We start from the raw sequence: 22,500 nt of genomic DNA, 5'->3' as shown, positions 1-22,500 counted from the left end.
ATTTCAATATTTATGTGTCTGATGTAGCCAGGGTTTATTTTTGGAAGTATTTCAGCGGAGCAACTTCATTTTCATTCACTGCACAAACACAGTGTGTTTAAGCTGTAAAGACTCACCATTTTTACTTCCTAAGGAAACAGAAAAGTAGTGTGTGTCAGGTCAGAGGACACATTAGAAATCTCATAAGTCTTCAACATAAAACTGCCACATGTTCCCTCCTATTGTTGAGTGACCTCTGCTTAAACAGCAGCTATATGTTCTCAGTTTTTCTGTTTGTGTTTGAGTAAATAGTGTTCACCTTTGATCCCTGAACGCTGCAGAGAAAAGATGATTTACTCCACAACTTCTGACTGCATCTCTGTTAAAAAAAAAAAAAAAAAAAAATTGTGACGTCAGTTTGCGCATCCAGAATACACATTTATGCACAATTTTATTGCTACATTTAGCTCCAGTGTTATTCTTTGCCTGCTTCAGGTGTGAAATATACATAAGTGTTCGTGATTACAAAACCTTTTCTCTTTAAGTTCCTTGTTTAACCCTTTCATTCTTATTTCTATTCCTATCTGTTCCTCAGCTCACAGGATCTGGCATACATACATTTTATAACCGCTATGCCTGAAGCGTTTATGATAAAATGCAAAACCTTCCACAAAGCGGAAAAATAAGGCTCTGCGCATAAGCATTAGTGTCACGGTGGCCCCGAGAACTGCTGAAGTGCAACTGTCCAATCACAAGACAAGATCCACCTGCGTTTGTACCGTCTCACCGCCACCAAAAACACACAGATAGTAAAAGTTAGTTATCTTGGAGAAGAGGACAGAAACAGTCACTCATTTCAGCCATAAAGTCAAAATAAATCAGGTCAATCCGGTCAGAAAGTTAACTCATTTTATGCCTATTTGTCAGTTGATGACTTTGGCATCAAATACATAGAAACACGTTACCAAAATAATAAATGTTGGTAATAAATGGTAATGGTAATAAAATGTTTACTTTAGATACGGCGTCACTGTGCACTTGTTCTTATCACGCCTGTGTTTTTAACTTTGGAAAGTCTAGTTTACCTGTGATGTTTTTGGGTTTTTTTTCCATTTCTTTTTGCTTCAAAGTATCAGCATTTCTTCCTTGACTGGCCTGTTTGCACTGCTTTTCAGAAAAGGCCCTTCCCTGTCACCACCTTGAACTGACCACAGCCGATAGCATGTGTAGACAGGCGGAGAAACAAGGTCAGACATGGGTGTGACTGTCTCGCTGACTGCTACAGACTGCTACACGCTATTCCACATGCATGTGCAGAAACACACACACACACACAGAAACACACAAAGGATTTTTTTTTCCCCCCCTTTGCCTTACATTTATTTGCCAACTTGATTTAATTAGCGGCCTCATTCATCAGACCGGGCCGGTTCTCCGGCTGCAGGATGTGTTTACGGCTGCCTCCGCCAGCGCCCCGATCTGTGAAGGGAACACCTGTATTGCTGCTCTGCGAGGCAAGCCCCCGGTGCTAAACTCAGCCTGTGAGGGCTCAAACGCTCACTGTCACTCACACGTGCACACACGCGCACGCACGCGCGCGCAAACAGAGTCAGATATTCCCCGCAAGTCTCCTTCAAGGACGCCTGGGGAAGACTTGGAGGACAAAATCACACACTCCCTCTCCCAGTGTCTCAGACGCGCAGCACTTCTAATGCAGACAGAAAGCCTCCTCCAAAGAGACTAGGCACACACTCCCTCTCTCTTTCCAGCAGAGACACACACTTAGACTTACATACACTTATACACACAAATACTCTGAAAGGCCTTGCCACCTTCCCATCCGTGTGAGAAAAGCAGGACATTTTCAGTCTGTGTTGTTTCTCTTAGTTTTTTTTTTTTTTTTGCTCTTTCCTGCTCTCAGCTGTTTCAAGATGTGTGTGTGTGTGTGTGTGAGAAGAGTGTGTGTGTGTGTGAGTGAGAGGGATCAGCAGAGGGGGGTCACTGGGACTGTTTGACGACCTCATTCACTCCCTTCTTCTCCCCCCCGTCCACGCCACAGTCGACATGCCCGACAATGAGGCGGGAGGGTGGGAGTCGGACAAAAAAAAAAAAAAAGAAACCCACTGAATGCGTCTTCATTTGCCTGAACTTTTCACACGTCTTTTCGCTTTTGTTGCCGGCCGCCCGTTTTCTACAGTGCTGCGGGCCACTCAGCCAGTTTCCGCTGGAGAGACAGCCAACCAAAGCGGCACTTTTCCTCCCCCCAGCCCCTCTGTCAACCCCCCCCCCCCTTCCCTCTTTTCCACAATGTTAAGCCCATTTTTAGCTTGACATAATCTGAAATGGTACTTAAGTGAATTTATGTCTACCTCAGTGCATTAACTTCTGCTATTTCCTCCTTTATGTTGCTGTTTTTTTGTACCGGCGCAGCGACAGAGGGAGCGAAAGTGAGGCAGAGATTTGAAACTCAGACCACGGAGTAGACAGCCTATCAGTATTCAGTAGAGAAAGTGAGTGATGGAGGGAGAGAGAGAGAGAGAGAGAGATGGAGGGAGAGAGAGAGAAAGAAAGGGGGGGGTGATGTATCAATATTCTGAGTAGTGTTTGAGGGCAAGGGGAACGAATAGAGGAGAGGGGTAACGGGGAGGAGGGAGGGAGACCGGTGAGAGAGAGAGAGAGAGAGAGAGAGAGAGAGTACTTGAGTGAGTCTCTGAGTGTGACTATTTGTTCACGTATAGCTCGCATGTGTGTGCATGTCTTTGATTGAATGTGCTTTTTATCCATGTGAATATGGTCCGCATTGATCACGCACACAGTACACAGAGTTAACCATGTAACGTAACTTAGGATATCTACTCAAGTACTTAAACAATTCCAGTCTCCTCATTAGAGGATTTTTTTTTTTAATCTATTCCTTATTAGATAATTTTTAAAAATGGAAAAACAGGAGAGATTGGTGCTATCTCAAATAATTTCAATGGTTATCAACAAAAATGCATGTTAAATGTGCAGTTTTAAACTGACCGTCAGCGGATTTGTCATTTCTTCAGTTGTGAATGAAATCCTTTTTCATGTGAGGGTTGTGTCTGTTTTCTGATCGCCTGCTTGTAGCCACAGTCACATCCGGAGGGGATGATTACTGATCCACAAGGTGTAAATTCTTTTTGGGCTTTTGAAGGGTCCCAGAAGACGATATCCACCCTCTCCACGCTGCTCTTCTTTCTGGAGTTAATAGCTTCATGCTGCCTAATTTGTTGACTCCTTTATATTGTGCTCTTTCAGATTTACACACTAAGGCTACAGTATTGTTGGAAATGGATCTTCCATTCTGTGCTCATCAGTGCGTTCAGCTCCTTCCTGTCAGACTGCTGCTCGCCACGTACGAGACGAAAACCCATACTCCACGCTGGAAAAGCCTCTGTAGTGTGCGCCACAGCTGGCTGTGTATGATCAACAGGGTTGTTGATAACATGACGCAGGCGATGATGAGATTACGCTGACCGTGAACAAAAAGCAGTGTGTAGCATCGTCATGGGAAAATGGAGTCGGTTTTGGACAAACGCAGCTGTTTGTGTGTCGCGTTCCACCAAACGTCAAGTTTTTACAATGACTTAGATGTCTCTTTAAGTTTGCCCAAAGTAGCTGTTATCTTAACAGAGGTGGCAGTGGTGATGAATGAAGATCAGAGCAGTGGGATTCAATCTTTTTATGGACAAATAAATCAAATGTCGAACGGGTCAAAATTCAGTCACATTTAGCTTTAGTTATGGATGGCATTACCTTCAGGAAGCACTGATGCTGTGCGCATTGTTTTGAAAAAACAGTGACAAACCCTTCCTTTTTGTTTATTCCCGCCACAACACATTTGACTTTTTGGAGGTAAAGCTTATACTTTGGTTAAGGTTAGGTCAGGCTAAGTGCCAGGTTACTAATACGAGAACATACGGCGTTCTTCAAAGTGACAAAAACAAGTCAGTGTGTGTTTGTACAAGACAGGAGTCACAATTTTACAATACCTTTTGGATGTGATGGAATCTCCCACTTGTTTCAGTCATTCTCTCTCTCTCTCTCTCTCTCTCTCTCTCTCTCTCTCTCTCTCTCTCTCTCTCTCTCTCTCTCTCGCTCGCTCTGGCTGCTAATCAGCATTTGAAAGGCAGCTTTGACAGTGAGAAAGAAAGTGAGGGGGGCTCATGGAGGTGGGGGTAAACGAAAGCATAAGACACAGTGAGTTAGGGAGGGAGAGCTGGAGAGAGACTGAGGCGAGGGGCTGTACAAGCATGCCTTTTATATTTACTAGTGACTGAGAGAGAGAGAGAGAGAGAGAGAGGGAGAGAGAGAGAGAGAGCGCAGCTGAAGGCAGAGACAACTGGTGTGCACGGCTTTCCCAAGAGGAAATGAAAAGAAAGAAGCTCAGCGAGGAGAGTGAATGAGTGAGCGGGAGAGGAAGGGCGGGAGGGAGCATGCCGGCTGGAGAGAGAGACGGAGTGAGAGAGGGAGAGAGCGAGAGAGAGAGAGAGCGAGGAAGAGATTCTCACACTGGCTGTGTCCTAATCCGAGTCCATCTCCAAGAAGCAGCGGAGCAGAGTGTTAGTGAAGTGAGTCTGAGAGCCAAGGAGAGATACATCAGCTAGCCGTACTCACACGCTCACACACACGCACACACGCACACACTCTCCCTCTCTCTCTCTTTCACAAACACACACACTCTTGCAACGGGAGTCCACGATGCGTCCGGCTGCGCGGCTGCAGCTCCTGTGAAAGTGAGGGGATTGCCGCTGCCCCTGTCCCAGCCCCCTTGGCTCACACACATACAGTGTTTGTTTGCTGTGCCTGAGCTCGAGGTGCTGGAGGTGTGGTGGGGGGGCACTGCCAGGGCAGAGCCGGGGCACCGGAGAAGAAGAGGAGAAGAGAAAGAAGAAGAGGAAGAGGAGGAGGAGGAGGAGAAACAAAGTGGATCGGACCGTCAGCAGCAGACTGAGCGTTGGAAATGCCCATCAGGTGAGTAGATAATGGACCCAACAACTTACTGTCAACACACACACACGCACATGCATGAGCGCACACACTGCTAGAGTATTCACACACACACACACACACACACTCACTCACTCACACATACTCACACTCAGGCTGGACGCAAGAAAAGTTGTCTCCTTTTATCAGATTCTGGTCATCACTTAAAAATGAATGATCTTAAAGTCAGTTTGCTGTTGTGTGTCTTTCACAATCTGACTTAAGATTAAAATTCATGAGAGCTCTGACAGTTTTTCTTTCAAAGTACCTTTTTAGTCCTTTTTTTTGACATTCTGAACTATTATAAGTGTGAAAGCAACCAGAGACAACTTTTTGCTGTGGGACATTTAAGACAGAAACAAGTGCAACACACTATACCATGTGTCTTAATAAGTTCATTATCAATTAGATTAAAGTATAAAAGTGTATCTTTTTTATTTTAAATGATGGCAATTGAAGTGTTTTATTTGTGTACCAGAATATTTAAATGTATACTAAGGAGATCCATTTTTTTTAAATATACATAGCTTTCTATTGGTATAAATAAATATAGATGTTTATCATTTCATCAGATAATTGGACTGATTGTTTACTCCCCTCAGAGGTGTCATTTTTTTTTTTTTTTTTTTTTTTTTTTACACACACAAAGTTCTTTGTAAATTTCATCAGTTGGGTTGAACTGGCAAACATTTTCACTGCAAACACTCCCCTCTTTGCTGTGCAGATAAGCCCAAATAATTATGTGTGTTTATGTTGTGTGCTAAGTGCACCGCTCTCTGATAGATTTAGCGTGCATGCATGTGCCTGTGCGTGTGTGCAGTTTGAGATATGGAGGCAGAGCGTGAGCGGCTGCGTGCCCGTCTCCACCTGCAGAGGCAGAATTGGTCACAGTTTACTGGCTTGGTAACACTCGCTGCCTTCGGGGTGTTTGCAGCAGGTGGTCCAAATTGGCAGAATGACTGTGACAAACGCACAATGTTCACTGCTGCTGTAAACTAAATAACAACATCAAACCGTCGCTCAGTGGCTTCAGGTTTTCAGATTTTTTTCTCTTTCTTTTTCTTTTTTTTTTTTTTTTTTCCACATTTTGTCTGTTGCTGCTGCGTTTGGAGGTTTGTCACCAGATGTAAAGTCATAAAAGTGAAAAAGGTTGAGCACAAAAATTAAACAAAGAAAGAAAATTGTGCATGCTTGAGTGTGTGGAAATAAGAAGGAAAGAAGCATATTCTGACTGTTTTCTTCCTGATTTTGTTTGCTTTCACAAATCTCCACCTGTCCATATATAGTTTTTTTGCCCTGAGTGATTATCTCCTATGCTCTTCGAGCGTCTTTCCAAAACCGCTGTTGTGTGATTGCTGTAAATCTTGCTCTGTTTCGTGCACTGTCGCCAGCAGAATCATTTGCACTCACACCCGCTGAGATTGCAGGTGCTGCGGATAAATCCCAACCAAACAACTACGTTCACTACAGAGTCTGTCTTTCAGGTGCCAGGATGAGGCGTCAAAATGTGAAAAGAGTTACCGTCGCGCGTGCTCTGACAGTTTTTCCTGACTTAAAGCTTCCACTGGAGCAATATTAGTCATCGTTTCTGCTCTTTTCAGCAGCTCGTCTCAACATTTGTCAGTTCTTCAGTAAACGTTGTGTGCGAACCTCGAAGGTGCAGCGGGGTCAGACCCAAACATTTAACATTGCATGAGCGTAACACAGTTTATACCCCGGTCCACTGAGCCACTAAGCCCCTCAATCCGGTTCAGTTCTTGCATATGGAGGATGCTTTGGTCGCGACCTACCTTAAGGCCTTTTTTTATTAGAGCCAGACGCTGGTTCCCTCCTTGGCTTTCCGATTTGAGGAGCTGTGCCAGCACGCAACTGTGTGACAGACCGCGAGTTAGATTACTTTGTGAGACTGAAAACTTGGCAACAAGACGCGTCGTTTCAGTGTCGCAGGCAAAAAAAGAAAGATTGCTGGGAAAAATCATATGATGATGAGCATCGCTTATTATTCCGCTCATTGACAATCACGCGTGTTTGAAATGATCCTTGCTTTTATAATCTCATCTAGCAGCAATAATGACCACAATAATAATAATAAAGTCATTGATTTTAGTGGGGTCGCAGCAGGTCAATCACTCATGAATACCTCTGGGGCGTTAAAGGCAGAGACTCCCCTTTTTCAGACTCATTGACAAGTTCTCAGGTAGACAGACCCCCTCACCTCTTCCTCGCTTCATCTTCGGCTTCCCTCTCTTGATATTTTTGTCTCTCTCTGCTGCTCTCCTCCACACACACACACACACACACACAGTCGCACACAAGGTGGTCAGCGTGTGGCGTGTTGACAGACAGCCGCTCACACACTCCTTGCTCTGGTCGTGCGCGCGGCGTGTGTGCGCGTGAAGAACGCTGACAGACAGTGTGTGGGTCTGTGACAGAGGGTGTCAGCGCAGTGTCAGGGAGATGTGTTTAGTGTCACACTCTGCTGACCTGATCTCCGGTCGGACTGTCCAGTCCGGCCCCGCTGTGGCTCCTTACATAACCCCCGCTGTCATTCACACACCAGCCTGAAGGGATCCACTGGAGCCTTTGCGCACGCATACATGCACGCACACACACACTGCACATCACTAAGTATGCTTTTACTTATTGATATGCACACAATTTGAAGGCTTCTGCATTTGCCTTCTTAATTTAATGTCCGATCAGAGGCTGTGAGCCAAACCTGAATCTTTCTCTCAGTAACAGTTTCATGTCTTTTCAAACTCTAATTTTTGCCACGACACAAAGTACAGCTTGCGTAAATCATCAACAAATACAGAGATATTCAAACGAAGCACCGAGTTGTAAGTGCTGTGTGAGAATATAGAGCGAGGCCGGTGGGTATTGTGGTTTCCCCAAGTGTGCTGCAAGACACCTACACAGCCTGTGCAGCCAGGAGTTTGACACAGCTCTGCACTCCGACTTCTGCACCATGCTAATTGATGTGTCTGTATTAGCATGTGGACGTCTCTGTGCTGGCGCGCAAGAACCAGCGCACACTTTCAAGTTTGGGGTTTTTGAGTACACAGGCATTGGCGTGTGCGTGCATTGGCGGGAGTGAGTGACCCTGTGTGCTTTTCTCTGGCCTGTGGTTATTTGGAGGTCAGTGCTGATGTGGTCTCTGCCTGCGGGAGTGGATTTACCATCTCCGGCCGTATATAGAGAGCCGCATCCACTTGGCTGACTCTCCCGCAGCGAGGGGGAGAAGTTTGTGTATCTCTACCTTCAGTGTTTGTTTGTCATTAACTTTAATAGATTTCGGGAGCACTGGAAAAATAGGAACAGTTGATATGAGTTTTATCAGTATTCTCCCTACATGTGAGCACATTGGCATTCCTTTTGTGAAAGTGCTCAAAATAAGAAGCTTTTAATATCGACTTTTCTCCGAGTTCCACTTTTCACCTCGAGCCTTTTCTTGCACTGAGGTTGATGTATTTAACCTCGGAATGGACTGCAGCTATTATTTAAACGTGCTCTTTTACTGGCCCAAGTTTTTCCCCTTTCAAGCCAGGATATCATACAGATGGTGAATATCATAGAGGGCTGGACATTCTTCACTTGATGCATGTTGTTTCATTACTGCTCACTTCCTGAATTCATTGTCAAGTTCAGCTGTTAAATGTGGTTTTCTTGCTGCTGTTGTTTAGTTTCTCTTATAAGAACTAAACTTTTAACACTGTGCTTAGTGCAACGATAAAGTTGAGTATTTTTTCAACTTCAGTTACAGGATCTAATTTTTTTGTTTATGCAGGGTGCAAATTCTGACAAAATCAGAGTGGAGTAGAACTTTTTCCCCAACATCATTTTTGTTAATGATTTGAAAAAAAAGTGGAAAATTTAGATTCAGTTTTTTTTCTTTTAATTTCTGCACACAGACAGTGAAGACAGATTAGTGTAACAGGTCTATTGGTTGCCAGGTTTTACAAAATTAAATTTCGAAGTTGACAGTTAAAGCCTCCAACAGGCTTCCTGCTGTGGATCCCAACAGCTGTTATCAATCTTTTGTGAAAATTGGGGAAAGTCTAGTTTCCAGCCGAAAGCTGAGATAACTGTGTGCACTTCAACTGAGTTGAAGTTTCACGTTAATTGAGTGAGTTTCACTATTGATGCATGAGAATTTAAGTTACAAATGGAGTTTTATTGTCATGTGTAATAGCGAGAACACGTTTTTCCGCAGAATAAATTTTTTAATCTGCTCCAAAGAGAATGTCTACATTATAAATTGAATTAAAAAAAAAATATATATATATATATATAAAAACAGTGAAAGAGCAGTGCAATTTAAAAGAAAATCTATTCACAATGTGCAAAGAGAGTTGACAGCTCTTTTTCATGTGGATTTTAAAAGACATTTCTTTCACTTTTTTATTTGGCCGGCTTTGCTGTTGAAGTAGCTTAATCACTATCTCAGAGATAAATTGTATCCCTCCTGTGGTAAAAATAATTAAGCAGAGCAGGGGATATAAACCAGAGGGAGGTATATCTCTCCTCTCCCCCTCAGCAGATCGCACCCCGTGTATGTATTTTAATTAACCATACTTGGTTATGCTTCTTGGAGTATTTTCTAGATTTGGACGCTTCAGAAACAATCAAATGAACGCTTCAGTCGGTACCCAAATGACCAAATACACCAGCTTATGGAAAAGTATGCTTTCCGCTTTATATTATTTTACTTATGAGGTATTTTTAATTGCTTGATCATTGAGCAGAGATTGGAATCCAGCTCAGGAATAAGAAAAAAAAAAAAAAGAAGTGCAGTAGATAATTCTCTTGTTAATATATAGGATTTTATGTGTGCTGATAGTTTGAGCTTCATATTTAATACAGTGCAGGTGCAGGAGAGCCTTTCTTTTGTGTATGCTCAGGCCAAGGTAGATGGTAATTATGACAGGCATGGATTGGATTCTGCGTAGCTCCACGCCCGTGAGGAGTGGACATCAAAGCGCACTCACCAAAGCCCTCTGTAATAAAAGAGGAGGAGGAGAACGATATTGATTACCAAGGGTGAACATTAGCAAATCTCTTTCTCTCTCCTTTTTTTCATCTGTCTTCATCCGTCCATCATTTCCCTCCCTCTCTTTCCCTTTTACTGTCTGATTTGCCTCCTTCCGCCTCTACTTATGCGCCCTCCATCCCCCCATGCTCTCGACCCCCCCCCCCCCCTTCTCCCTCTCTAATCATTTATTTATCGCTGATCTCTTTATTCTGTATTCTTTCAGTTTAGGGACGGTCCATGTTGTGACTTAACGGCGCCGTTCTGCACACACAGGTTGTTACCTCATTCCTTTACAGTCTTCCTGAGCACCTCCTCTTCCTCCTCATCAGCGCAGAGATACCTGGGGGCGGGCGGGGTCACACTGGTCCAATCTAACGCTGTATTGATTCCATTAGATAATTAATGACCCAGGCAAGGGCCAGGGAGGAGCAAAGATGGGGTTAGAGTAGAGGGAATGGGGGGGTTTAGGATGATGGGGAGAGGCGAAAGGGGTGGGGGATGTATGTAGGGGTGGCAGACGCCTCGGCCCTTGAGAGTTGGAGAGAACCTTGGGTTGAGAATGATCCAGAGTCGTCAAGGTCAATCGCAGCCGGAGCTTCGATATGGAAGCTGAATGCGGAGTGTGATGGAATATGGAACGCCGAGCGAGCATGGAGGGAGAGAGATCTTCATGTCCAGCAGCTGTCGATTGATCAGCGGCTGAAAAATTGTACATTAAAAAGTCTTTTGACTTCCAAATCCTGAGGTCCAACCAGGGCCGTAATGCATGATAAGTAGTTTTCAGCCCTCCAACCAGAATACCAAACTTCATCTCCCCGAACGCTCCAGACACTCATTTACAACTACTCAACAACATGAAAGGCGAGATAGAAAACTAGCTACATCAAGTATTCTGTTCATGTTATTTCCAGCCATGTTTTCTACATCTTCCATGATATTGAACGATCTCTATTTGATAAAATATTATTCACAGGAATATCTTACATTGCTGTTGTATGTGTACTTCGCTTTTACCTTTAGTGTGAGGTAATTAAAGCAGAGTAGGCGCTGGAGAAAGAGAGGAGCTGTCTAACAAGACTAGGTCAAAAATTGGTATATAGCTGGGCCATGTGTGAAACGCTAGAGGGCTTTTAATTTTAAAAGAGGGGTTTTAATTTGAAAATTCAGTCACGCAGCATTGCACTGACCAGTGGTGCAACTTCATCACTCAGTAACTCGGTGAACCACGTTCGGGTTTGTCGGACCAGCCTCGTTGTAGGCGAACTGAAAAAAAATGTCATCAGTTAAATTCAATTTGTCTTTGCGCTGAAATGACAGCATGAAGTGTTTCATGTTTGACTTAATTCGATAACGACCATGTGAGAAGGCGAGCACCACTGACGTCTCACCAGACGCTGAAGAAAGGTCTCAGTTTACAAGAAACACTCGCAAATACTTCTTCAAGACCTGTTTAAGAAAAATGTTTGTCAAAAGAGGATTGCAGTAATTCTTGTTGTATGTTCATATATAAGTTGCTTCTTGAAAAACTTCTAAATTCTCACTGCATGAAAAATTGCACTGAGTTTCATTCAGAAGATTAAAGATCCTAAATGTCTATTAAAATAAACACTTGTTTCCCATTTTTCTGAGTGCTTATTAGGCAAAACTTAAGAATGATTTCATTTTTTTCAGATTTTTCATACTGCAGTGTTTTTAAAAAAATGTAAAGACAAAAAAAAAAAAAAAAAATCCCCAGAACCGGAGTTATCCTTTGTTTGTGAATTTCGCGTTGCATAGGCTCGGTCCTGCCCGTCACCTTTGCATGACTGCAGTGTGCACGCAGTCTCCAGTGGGCTATGAGAGCGCCTCTGCCTCCACATTCACAGTCTTGGCCAGGCTCTGTATTGGGCCCCAGGGGTTGGGGAGATGAGGCATAAAACAACCATGTCTCTACCTAGGGGAGCTGGTGGCATGGCGCTGGAGCTATTGTCTGTCGGCGTGCTGTTTGACTTAAATGTGTTCATTTGCCTGATGCCCCTGACTCCCTACGGGGAGGGGCGGCTCGGGGAGAGGAGGGGCACGCTAACGAACCTCTGACAGCTGGAGGCCCTAATTAAACGTCCCCGCTGAAAATAAACAGAGCAGGAGCCAAGCGAGCAGCCAGAGAGAGGCGCACAGCAAACAGCGGCTGTGAGCGCTCGCCGCAGTGCCCTCCGCTCTGTTGCTGTTGAGACCGTGCCAAGAGAGCACGACTCTATAGGGTAGGGGTCTCAAACACACACGCACGCACACACACACACACACACACCACAACTATGAATATGTAGCACTGCAGCAACACATTGTGAACACCTGCGGTCACACTTGATACAAGTTGATCTCCGCAGCTGTGGACACCGTATATTTTAGCTCCGTGTTCTCAGAAGGCGCTCTTTCCTTTTCTATATATTTCCCACTGCGCCGCGACGGAATCCGTCCGATCGAGCGGGATTGTGTCACACACTCAGTCTAGATGACACACTGACATTCAGCCTGTCGCGCTTGCTAGCTAGCCCCAGCATTAGCAGTCAAAGTGGCGGGGTCCATTTGGGTGAGTGCATTAATGGGCCGCCCAACCTGCGACAAGGTTATGAGGCTGATTGAATAATTACTGTGGAGGCCCCTGTCCATTACGCCCCTGTGTCTGGCCAGATAGAGAAAAAGAGAGAGAGAGAGAGAGAGAGAGAGAGAGCGATGGAGTGATAGCGTGAGACAGAAAGATGGAAGGAGAGATTAGATAAGCACAGATAGGGTCAATTAAGAGATAAACACACAGGTATGGGTTGGAGACGGGCCGCATGTTCATGTGTGCGTGCTGCGAGAATTTGGAAGCAAATTGTCTCCCGTCCGTGTCTCCTTTTGATCTCACCGTCCTACTGTACGCAGTCTAATTTGGCATGTAGCGCATTTATCCAGGTGAGGTAGGAAGGTGATAAAGGTGAAGTTGTTGAACAGAGGTGCTCTGCCCTCCGCTCGACCCTGTCTTCTTTTCACCGCACTCCCTGAAAAGAGGACTGTCAATGTTACACGCTGGTAGCTGGAGGGTGTAAGATATAGGTTTCCTTTGGCTGAATAAAGACGTAGCCTTAAACCTTAAGCCCGGGACAAAATATTCTGTCGATGTAAATGCCCCGAGAAGAGGTTAAATCTGAGGTTGGAAAGTCAACCAGATTGATCTAATTAGCAACTTTACTGACTTACGTGGTGATCAATTTAAAGTGAAGTCCAAACTCTATCATAAATTTGTGGAAGAGAAAACTTTAATTAGTCATGCACTGAAGTGAATAATTCACAAGCAGTAGCAAGGTTATCCGTATCAAGGTAAATACATCAGGTTTTGGTCCACCTATAATCATCTTATGTACTTCTATAGAGTCTGATTCATGATGAAACTATTTTGTCAGTGTATAACTTTAACACACTTTCTCTGGCCAGTCCATCGCTTCACTGGTAATTAAATTATAACAATATTTATTTTTGTAGCTTCCATGAAAGCTGGATTGATGGATTTCCCTAACTGTCCTGGCAACATGTTAGGTATAGAAAGTGGACATTTTCTTTTTACTATTGCTGTTTAAGTTCAGAATAAAACTGCTAAAGGTAGGCCGATGACCTCTTCCTCCATCTCAACACCCATTCTCTTTTTGTTGAATCGATTATTGACTTTTTTTTTGCCTTTGAAATCAGTCCAGGAAGTTTCCTTGCATGTATTTAATGTTGGCTGTATTAGCTCAGATCCGTGAAATGATATCTGCCAAACCTGCCCGGCCTCCGCTGACCCCCTCTTAGCCAAGGTCAGCGTAGCCATGCTCAAACTGGAGACATAATCCATTTTCTTCTGCCCTGGCAAAGCTTTACTGACACGATTGTGCTGACCCAGCCGGGCCAGAGGAAGAGAGCGTAAGAGAATGAGCGGCAGAGAGAGAGAGCGAGTGAGAGAGAGAGCGACTGAGAGGGCATCTCAGGCCCAAGGGCATGACACTGAGGTGCTCGGGGCCACACCAGCCCTTTAAATGTCAACGCAGCGCAGACGGGAGGGAAACTGGTGAGGAGCGGGGCCTCTGTTCGAGGACAGGGAGAATTATTGGCAACTTCTACAGTTGTAAGGGTGACGGTGGAGGCTGGCAGGAGGCGGCAAAAGATCTGAGCGCAGAGAGCGGGCAGTGAATTTGGTCCAAAGGGATGTTTGGTTTAAACTCCGGTTGTAGACAAGTTTGGAAATTGGCTGGTGGAAGAGGCGAAACCTTTAAAGATCTGTGATTTTTTAGCTTAATTGTGACTTTAATGGAGGGTTCGTTCTCTGTCTTATGTGTATTACCTTGGGAACAGTCCCTGACCTTTATGTGAGCAAGTAAGTTCTTTCTTTCTTTTTCTTTTTCTTTCTTTCTTTCTACATTGAAAAGAGTGGATTAAAAACCAGATGTTTTCTCTGTTAAAATAATGAATTAATTAGCTATAAAAATGCAGATCAAATTATTTAAATATTACCTGGGATTGTGGTTGTGCTCAGCAGCAACTTTCAGTTATAAAAGGAGAGATTTAAATCCCATTTTATGAATTGTACTTGAGTCGAGCATGAGTGAAATTATACACTTGACAAAAGTACTGAGTAACCAATATTTCTACAAAATTAGTCACGTTAAATAATACTTAAACTACTCTGACAGTAAGTGTGAGTGTTTATAAAGACATTCCTCCTGTCACTGCTTGTCAGGAATTCAGTGTTGAGTTGAATCAAGTTCGCAGTCTTGACATTAGTTTTCTCATCAGATAATTTGCAGCCATCTGACAGAGGCAGCCTTCAAAGACAGATCCCAAGTTCTTGACATGAGACACAGTCACTGCACAGTTAAAACATGTGCGTGTTTTCCATGTGCACGTTTGTGTATGTTCTATCCAGCTGCTCTTCTTTCCTCAAGCAATTCTATAAACTTAAGGCCAGAGTACTGAGAGAACATTTTCCAACAACAAATTTCAAGTTAGAAGCGTTTAGTTAGTGACATAAAAGTTTTTTAGGAATACTTTTGCTACTTTGAAGACATTGTGATCACATCGTGTGAATCTAGAAACATGACTGGATTGATATATTTTGTTTCTCTCTTCATTACTTCTCCACTCGCCATATCTTCCAGGTCTGTCCCGTCCTCAGCCAATCAGAGCCTTCGTTAACAGCGGCGTCGGCACGTGATTGGTAGAAGGATGGCAACCATGCCATTTGTCAGTGAGGGGAAATGTGTGAGTGTGGAGTGGGACTTCCTACAAGGACTCCTGGCCAAGCCACCCACCCTGCCCTGGTGAGACACACACACACATACTCACACACACACACACACTGACACTGTAAAAGCCTGCATGCATGCCCATGAATTAATCACTGCAAGGTGAAATCCATGCGTTAACACCCGTTCGCACACTGACAGCCATGAAGAAGAGTTTCATATCAATGGAACACAAAAGGAGACACGAGTGTGTTCTCCTCCGCACGACATATAACCCGTATTGTTGCTCACCTGCCAATCCTGTCAGCGCGGTGAATCCCCTCCCCTTTGTGGGAGATTAAGTAAATTTGGCTGGAATTATTAATGGGCAGTCATTTACAGGCGGATATAAAAACTAAGCAGAATCAATGTGTGCGTATCGATTGTTCTCGGTGGCTGGGGTCGAGGCAGTATAATAATGAGATGTTACAGAGGCTGGCAGCATGAGTCCACACACACTCACAGAAAGGCACACTGATTTCACTTATTAGACTCTAACAGGGATGAATCCAGCAGCTGTGTCGAATGATTAAGATATAAACATGGGTTCTGCACACATGCTTCTTTGTTCTCTTGTTCCGTCACATATGTATGTACACACACACACACACACACACACACACACACACACACACACACACACACACACACACACACACACACACACACCCCTATACATGCACACACACAGTAGGTCTTTCTCAGGATGAAAATCAACAACACAGACACAAGGGAGAACGGCTGATTCTTCTTTCTTGTCCATCTCTCAGTCTCACACACACACACACACACACACACACACACACACACACACACAGACACTTGCTCATGTGCGCAGACAAGCGCGTGCACACACACACAGACACACACAGACACACATACAGGCGTACATGAACACACACACACACTTTATTTCAGCTCGGCACCGACACAAATTGTGAAGTGGCTGTGACAACATAATTCCACCACTCAGGCCCCATTGAGGAGAGTCAATACCCAATCACAGAGACAGGCTACCTGAGCCCCGGCCCCCCTCTGTCACTCTGCCCCTCCCTCCCCTATTGATCCCTCAATCACGGCTTCAGCTCACTAGCCCGGGACCAGATGAGAGAGAGGGAGAGAGGGAGAGAGTGGAGGGGGTGGAGAGAGAGAGAGAGAGAGAGAGAGGGAGGCAGTGCTAGATTGTGTGTATGTGTTCACATATGGATTTTGGAGCAAATGGCATTATTAGAACTCTGCTCTGCCCGATGAAAGAAGTGAGTTTGTCTGTAATTACCAGGGCAATCTGCAAGAGATGGGTCAGAATGGAGATTGTTTCACTTGAATTGCAGCGGCCATTATTACGATATGTATTTATGAAATGAGTTTTGTGGATTGACACTGGGGTCATTTATACAGAGCATGAATCAATCAACAGGTGGTCAGTAAATGGCCATGAAGTGATAGCCTTTATCACTTTTACTCTTCCTATACAGTGCTGATTCATACCGTTTCTCTAACCTTCTGATATTTTCCAAGCTCATTTATCTCTTTCTGCAGTTTATGTGTGTCTTTCCACCTCTGCACCTTCTCCGCCGTTGCCGTTTCCTCTGTTAATGTGCTTTCCCGTGTCCACGTCTCAAGTCTCCAGAACCTGCGGAAGGAGAAGTCCCGCAATGCGGCCCGTTCGCGGCGGGGTAAGGAGAACTTTGAGTTCTTCGAGCTGGCCAAGATGCTGCCGCTGCCCGGAGCCATCACCAGCCAGCTGGACAAGGCCTCGGTCATCCGGCTGACCATCAGCTACCTGCACATGCGCACCTTTGCCAGCCAGGGGGACCCACCCTGGAGCCCTCTGCTGGAGGGGGACAGCAACTGCAGCAAAGGTAAGCAAACTGGAGCTGCATGAGAAGACCAACAATGATTAAATACTGCTGCATTGTTCTTTGTATCTGTTCTTGGTATGTTAATGTACAGTTTGACTTGAATGGAAGTTTACATTTTTAAAATCAAATAGAGTTTAGAGTATTTTTTTTTGTCAAGTAGTCCACATAGAAAGTGATGCAAATTTAGAAATCACATCATTTGCACAAATTAAACCTCTGTACTGTGTTCAGTCAATGGCACATGCACTTTATTTTAGGTTTAGCTTTAAATCTACACCCTGCATGCACAGATGCACCAACTACGACATTCAAATTGTTGAAGTTCATTCGCTAGTCCTCGGTTTATATATATTACAGTCCATTTTATAACCTAGAAGTATTGTATGCATTCTGATTGTAATTTTGGACCAAAGTTTATTTTGTTATTTTAATTTGCCTCTATCACATTGGCATTGAAGTTGATTTTAAAGACCTCTTTTAAGACCCCAGAATTAACCATAATTCTTTCAAAGGAGCTGATTGTTTAATCTGTTCCCAACTTTAACAACAGTATCATGCAAGTGTAATAATTTAGAATAATATTAAATATGATGCTGTTTTGAAGTTTAAATTCATGTTTTGAATCTGATCTACCTGTCATTCAAAAGAGTCGTCTGATCTGGCTGAAACAAATCCTGCCCACAAAGACACCCTTTTCCACAAAAACTCACTTTGGGACCACAGCATTGTGTGTGTGTGTGTGTGTGTGTGTACACATTAAGTCGCACTCTCTCTTTCAGAAGCCTGTAAACAAGCATGTGTGTCTTTCTATTGGCTGGTGTGAGGATGAATGTAATTTGTGTGTAACTGCAAGGGAGAGAAGGGAGGTGGGTGATATGCAAAGAGGGAGGAAACTATTGGTGCAATTTGTAATTACAGAAATTAACTATATAACGAGGACAGTGTAATTATACAGCCTGTCTAATTGCTACTATTACTGGGAGGAAACGATGCAGCTACAGTACAAATTACAAGTGTGTGTTTTGGTGTGGGTGTGTGTGTATGTCTGTGTTCACACCCATTTTTGACTAATTCAACAAAATGTGAGCAAAAAAACAGTCATGTAAATAAGATGTTTCTTCGCGACTACACGTGGCGTGCCGCACCGCTGTGTGTATCGCCTGTTCTGTTTCTGATCGTATGTGACGGATTTCAGAGTAACGGTTCTCTTCAAGTTACAGCTCCCGCACCAAAATAGCAGTTCACTCAGTCAGAACCCTTTAAAATCAACCCCAGTATTTTTTTAAACAAAGGTCATGCCATTCCTAACGTTGAAGATTATCCCCTGAACGAGTCGTATAGCATCTTTTTATTGAGGATGGAGGCTGTGTGTTAATCACAGGAGGGCTGGACTCTGGAGGTAAAATCATGACATTTACCAGACAGGGATTCATGTGATAAAAAGGTGAATGATGGGAGCATTAAAAATAATACAGGTCAGTAGTTTTTAGCATATGAAGGGATAGAAAGTTACACCTTTTTTTCCCCCCAACTTTAATCTGCAGCGTATCTGTATTATTTATTAACAAACTGACACAAAGCTATCAGCTGTGTGTCACTGATCTGTCTGTCATTTTGCCTTGTAATCCATCTACGGTTCATTTTTCAATCGGAAGCATTTTGACCTTCATTTATACCGAAACTGTGTAACCCCCCCCACTCCGAAGGGTCAGTAACAGCAGTTAGGTTCACTGAAAAATTGAATGCGTTGCTCATTTTTTGCCATTTTTACACTAATTGTGTGGCCATCCAGCAGTCAGACTTAACCTTTTTTTGCACGCTAGTTTTGTCCAGTCGCTCTGCAAATATACATGTAAACTGAGGAATAATCAACCAATAATTATTTCCAAATGTACCAAAGTTTTTAGCTGGCTTGTAAGACTTTAGAGTTCTAATGTAGATCTCACACTTTTCGTATAATTGATTGAAAAGTAAGTTATGAAATATACCTTTATCAATAATAAAAAAGACCAACACAGCTGCACTGAAGTTGTAATTTCATGCATCTGCAGCCGTATAGTAACCTTGAGTGGATTCATCATTCAGCAAAGAAATTATTGATTCTAAGTTGTGATAACTACATTTTTCCAAAGCAGTATCCCACAGTTAACTATCCTGCTCAGTGAACTTAAACACCCTGCAGAATACAGACAGCGAGTCCTAATCTGAAGCCACTAGTAGCTTCACATGTTCATTGTTTTGGGTGAATCTGTGAGTTCCCATCAATAGCCGTTCCCTGTGACCGCGATGCACAATCCCAATGTTAGAGTGATAGCCGTATCGGCTGCAGCCTTGGCTGTACTCCACATGTGCTGAATTATTTGGCCTCTGTGTTCAAGGCTTTTCTTAACCTTGACAGAAAATACCTTCCCTTTGGAGAGCGCGAGTGGCCGTGCTGTCCTGTGTATGAATGGGAGTTGCGGCGGAAGGACAGTTGTGAGGCATACTGTTTACACCACAATGAGAAGTGCTTCCCATACAAATGTGAACAATAACTGTAAATATATAGAACCCTGTGGCGCCTACGTGAAGGTCGGGATCTGATATCTTCAGCGGTTTATTGAATGTTTGCAGATTTTTACAAGCCGGTCACACAGTCTCTGCGGGGCCAACACTGAAAATGCAATGCTAATTTAGACATCAGTTTGAACAAGTCTACCCACAATACATTGGCACGGTTTTAAGTGTGATGCATGACTTTAATTCCGTTAGTGGAATGCGGTCAGTGGATAGCTGAAAGGGAGCGGAGGCAGGAGAGGAGGGGAAGGGGACAAATGTACAAGGAATAAAGACAGAGGGAAAGTGGGGAGGAAGGAAGGGAGAGCGTGAGGAGAGCGGAGGGAGCGGGGGTGCCGTTTGCATTCCTCCACATTCCCTCTTGTCCGAGGGTTTTTGGATGGGCGAGGGCCAGCGTGGAGGGAAGGAAGGTGGAGGGTGGAGGAGCGGAGAGGGATGGAGCGAAAGGGGAGGGGCCGGAGTGGCTTTTGTCTGCTTCCCACGTTTCAAAGCCAGTCTTGAAAAATGAATAGACAGAGGAAAATCAATTGCATGACCTTCACAGAGAGAGGGAGAGAGAGATTGAGAGAGCAGGAGAGGGAGGAATGGAGGAGGAGAGAGACAGATTATGGAAGAAAGGAGCGAACGAAAGGAAAGGCTGAAGGCAGGAAAAGTAAAATGACCCGTGATGTACATTGTGTCGGGTGTGTGTGTGTGTGTGTGTGTGTGTTTGTGTGTGCGTGTGTGTTTGTGATTGTGTGCACCTATTTGCACAGCACATTCAAGGACTGTTTTAAGACATTTAAAGCCTCCACAGTGATTTTTTTTTTCTTTTCGTTGCCTTTTTAAATGCCCTGTTAAAAGATAAGTCCGATTTATTCCAACCAGAGCTTCTCCTGAGCTTTGTCTCGCTCGCGATAAGATTGTACTCACCACACTAATTGCTGAGATCTGGGAGCAGCAGGAGCTACAATCGATCAAACAAAGCAGCCTGAATACGTAAAACTGGTAAAACTACAACAGCAGTGTCCTCACTGGACATAAAAACTGTGTGCAGACAGATTCTCCAACCTGTGCAGATCCAGCATGGCTTGAAACAATGACCTGCGCTGGTGTGTTCCATTAACAATTCCCATTCATTCGGGGCTTAAAAACCACTTTTGTGTGTCACATGGCTCCTCTCATGAAAGTTTGAAGTGTTTTTTTTTTTCCTCACTCATTGCACCACTGGCCACACCCTGACAATTACATCCAAGGTGCAGGAAGATCAGCTTGACTTTAAAATATCAATCAACCTCTGGAGAGTTTGACCAATTAGATCATTGTAGTGAATAAATATTGTTTATTAAAAAATGTAAAAGTAACTGTAGCTGCTGTTAATTTCTTTGAACTAAAAAAAAAAGATACATTTGTGAAAGAGTTATAAACTGTGTGAAATGAAACACTGTGAAGTGTCCTGTGATATAATACTGTCACCTGCTGCTTCTTCTCCTCGTAGTGACAGAACTCCAAGGAGATCTCGTCACACCCAGTCTCTTTCTTGATTATCGACCATGGAGCTCTTCAACATGTGTTTAGGGCCTCACTTTAGCATCACACACATTAACACTGATCACGCTCATATATGTTCTACCACCCGTTGTCAGTGAGTGAAGTGGCATGAATTATTTATTCTCAAAACAGCAAATCAGGTGAAATGTTTCTGAGATTTGTTTATTCGCATGTTTATAGTTAATTTACAACATGCTGATTTACAGGTAAAAAGTCACTCATGTCTCCAAATGAATTCTAGAAGAAATAATTGCAGCTGAAAGCCCAGCCAGAACTTTTTTTACCATTTCATATTATGTATTAGTCTGCAAATCAGTTGACTTCAAAGCGTCTGTGTTCGTCAAATAATTTATTCTGCTATAACTTGACTTATACAAGTTTCTCCGAAGGGTAAAAGGAGTTGTAAAAAGACAGAATGACCCTATAAAATCCCAGGGTTTAGTGTTAGGTTGTGTTGTTGAGAGAAAGCGCAGACAAAGACAACAAATTCCTCTCAACCTCTAACAGGTGCAATACGCAGCGAGACAACCCCTCAGTCTTTTACAAGGTACAGTACAATGACAAGTCGCTGCCAGCAACAGGGCCAGCTGAAGTGTTTTACTGTCTCTGCTAGTGAGGTCAAACACACCTCTCTCCTCCCCGCCGCTGCTGACATTGACTCTCATTCTGCCTCCGCTCTCCCTCTCTCTCTCTCTCTCTCTCCCCCGAATCTCCCGCTGCCTCCGTTTCCCTCACCTCCCTTCTCTCCCCGTGTCTGCCTCCCCTCTAATTCACAACGTTTAAAGCAGCCGGGGCTTTTAAGGGAAGTTAATTGCACTCAAATTATGTTCGACCGCAAAAGAAGCGAGGGAGCGATGGAGGGGAGACGGAAAGATAGAGGAGAAATAGAGGGAGAGAGCGAGAGAAGGAGCGAGGGATGGATGTCAGAGTGAGAAGATAATTGTACCAGAGAAGGACGGTGCGATCAGGGTCACTCTCTCTCTCTCACTGTCTGTTGAACAGTCGAAACGTCACATTTGGATGGTAGTAAACAACTTGGCGTGTGATCAGGCTCTTGTTTTGAAAGGGCCGACCTGCGGCGGCTGAGCCAAACTTGGGAGACAAAGACGAATGAGAAGACTGAGAGAGGAGGTGGAGGAGGAAGAAGAAGAGGGGTTTGCTGCGTCTGTTATCTGTTTGGTTCCCATGGTAACGCCCTAACCTGGTTAAAAAGGTTGACACTGTGGGGAGTGGAAGACCGTGTGTGAGGAAG

The 22,500-nt window shown here is 43.9% G+C and overlaps 1 protein-coding gene across 5 annotated transcripts in view; it reads left to right on the top strand.

The window, feature by feature from the left end:
- The window catches only part of npas1 (neuronal PAS domain protein 1), a 58,702-nt gene that overhangs the window by 17,189 nt on the left and 19,013 nt on the right, over positions 1–22,500 (top strand). For 3 of the 5 annotated variants that reach the window (XM_030108821.1, XM_030108819.1, XM_030108816.1), the window contains exons 1-3: positions 4,656–4,977; positions 15,175–15,336; positions 16,924–17,162. In XM_030108821.1, coding sequence (XP_029964681.1) covers positions 15,242–15,336; positions 16,924–17,162 — 334 coding nt within the window. In that variant the 5' untranslated portion in view covers positions 4,656–4,977; positions 15,175–15,241. Of the gene's footprint in view, positions 1–4,457; positions 4,575–4,655; positions 4,978–15,174; positions 15,337–16,923; positions 17,163–22,500 lie in introns of those variants that run through there. The other 2 variants (XM_030108818.1, XM_030108817.1) reach the window with 2 other exon arrangements.

Source organism: Salarias fasciatus, chromosome 14 (genome assembly GCF_902148845.1).
Source record: "Salarias fasciatus chromosome 14, fSalaFa1.1, whole genome shotgun sequence".
NCBI classification, from domain to species: domain Eukaryota; kingdom Metazoa; phylum Chordata; class Actinopteri; order Blenniiformes; family Blenniidae; genus Salarias; species Salarias fasciatus.
Note: the sequence above shows the minus strand (reverse complement) of the source record. Positions and strands in the feature narration are given on the sequence as shown.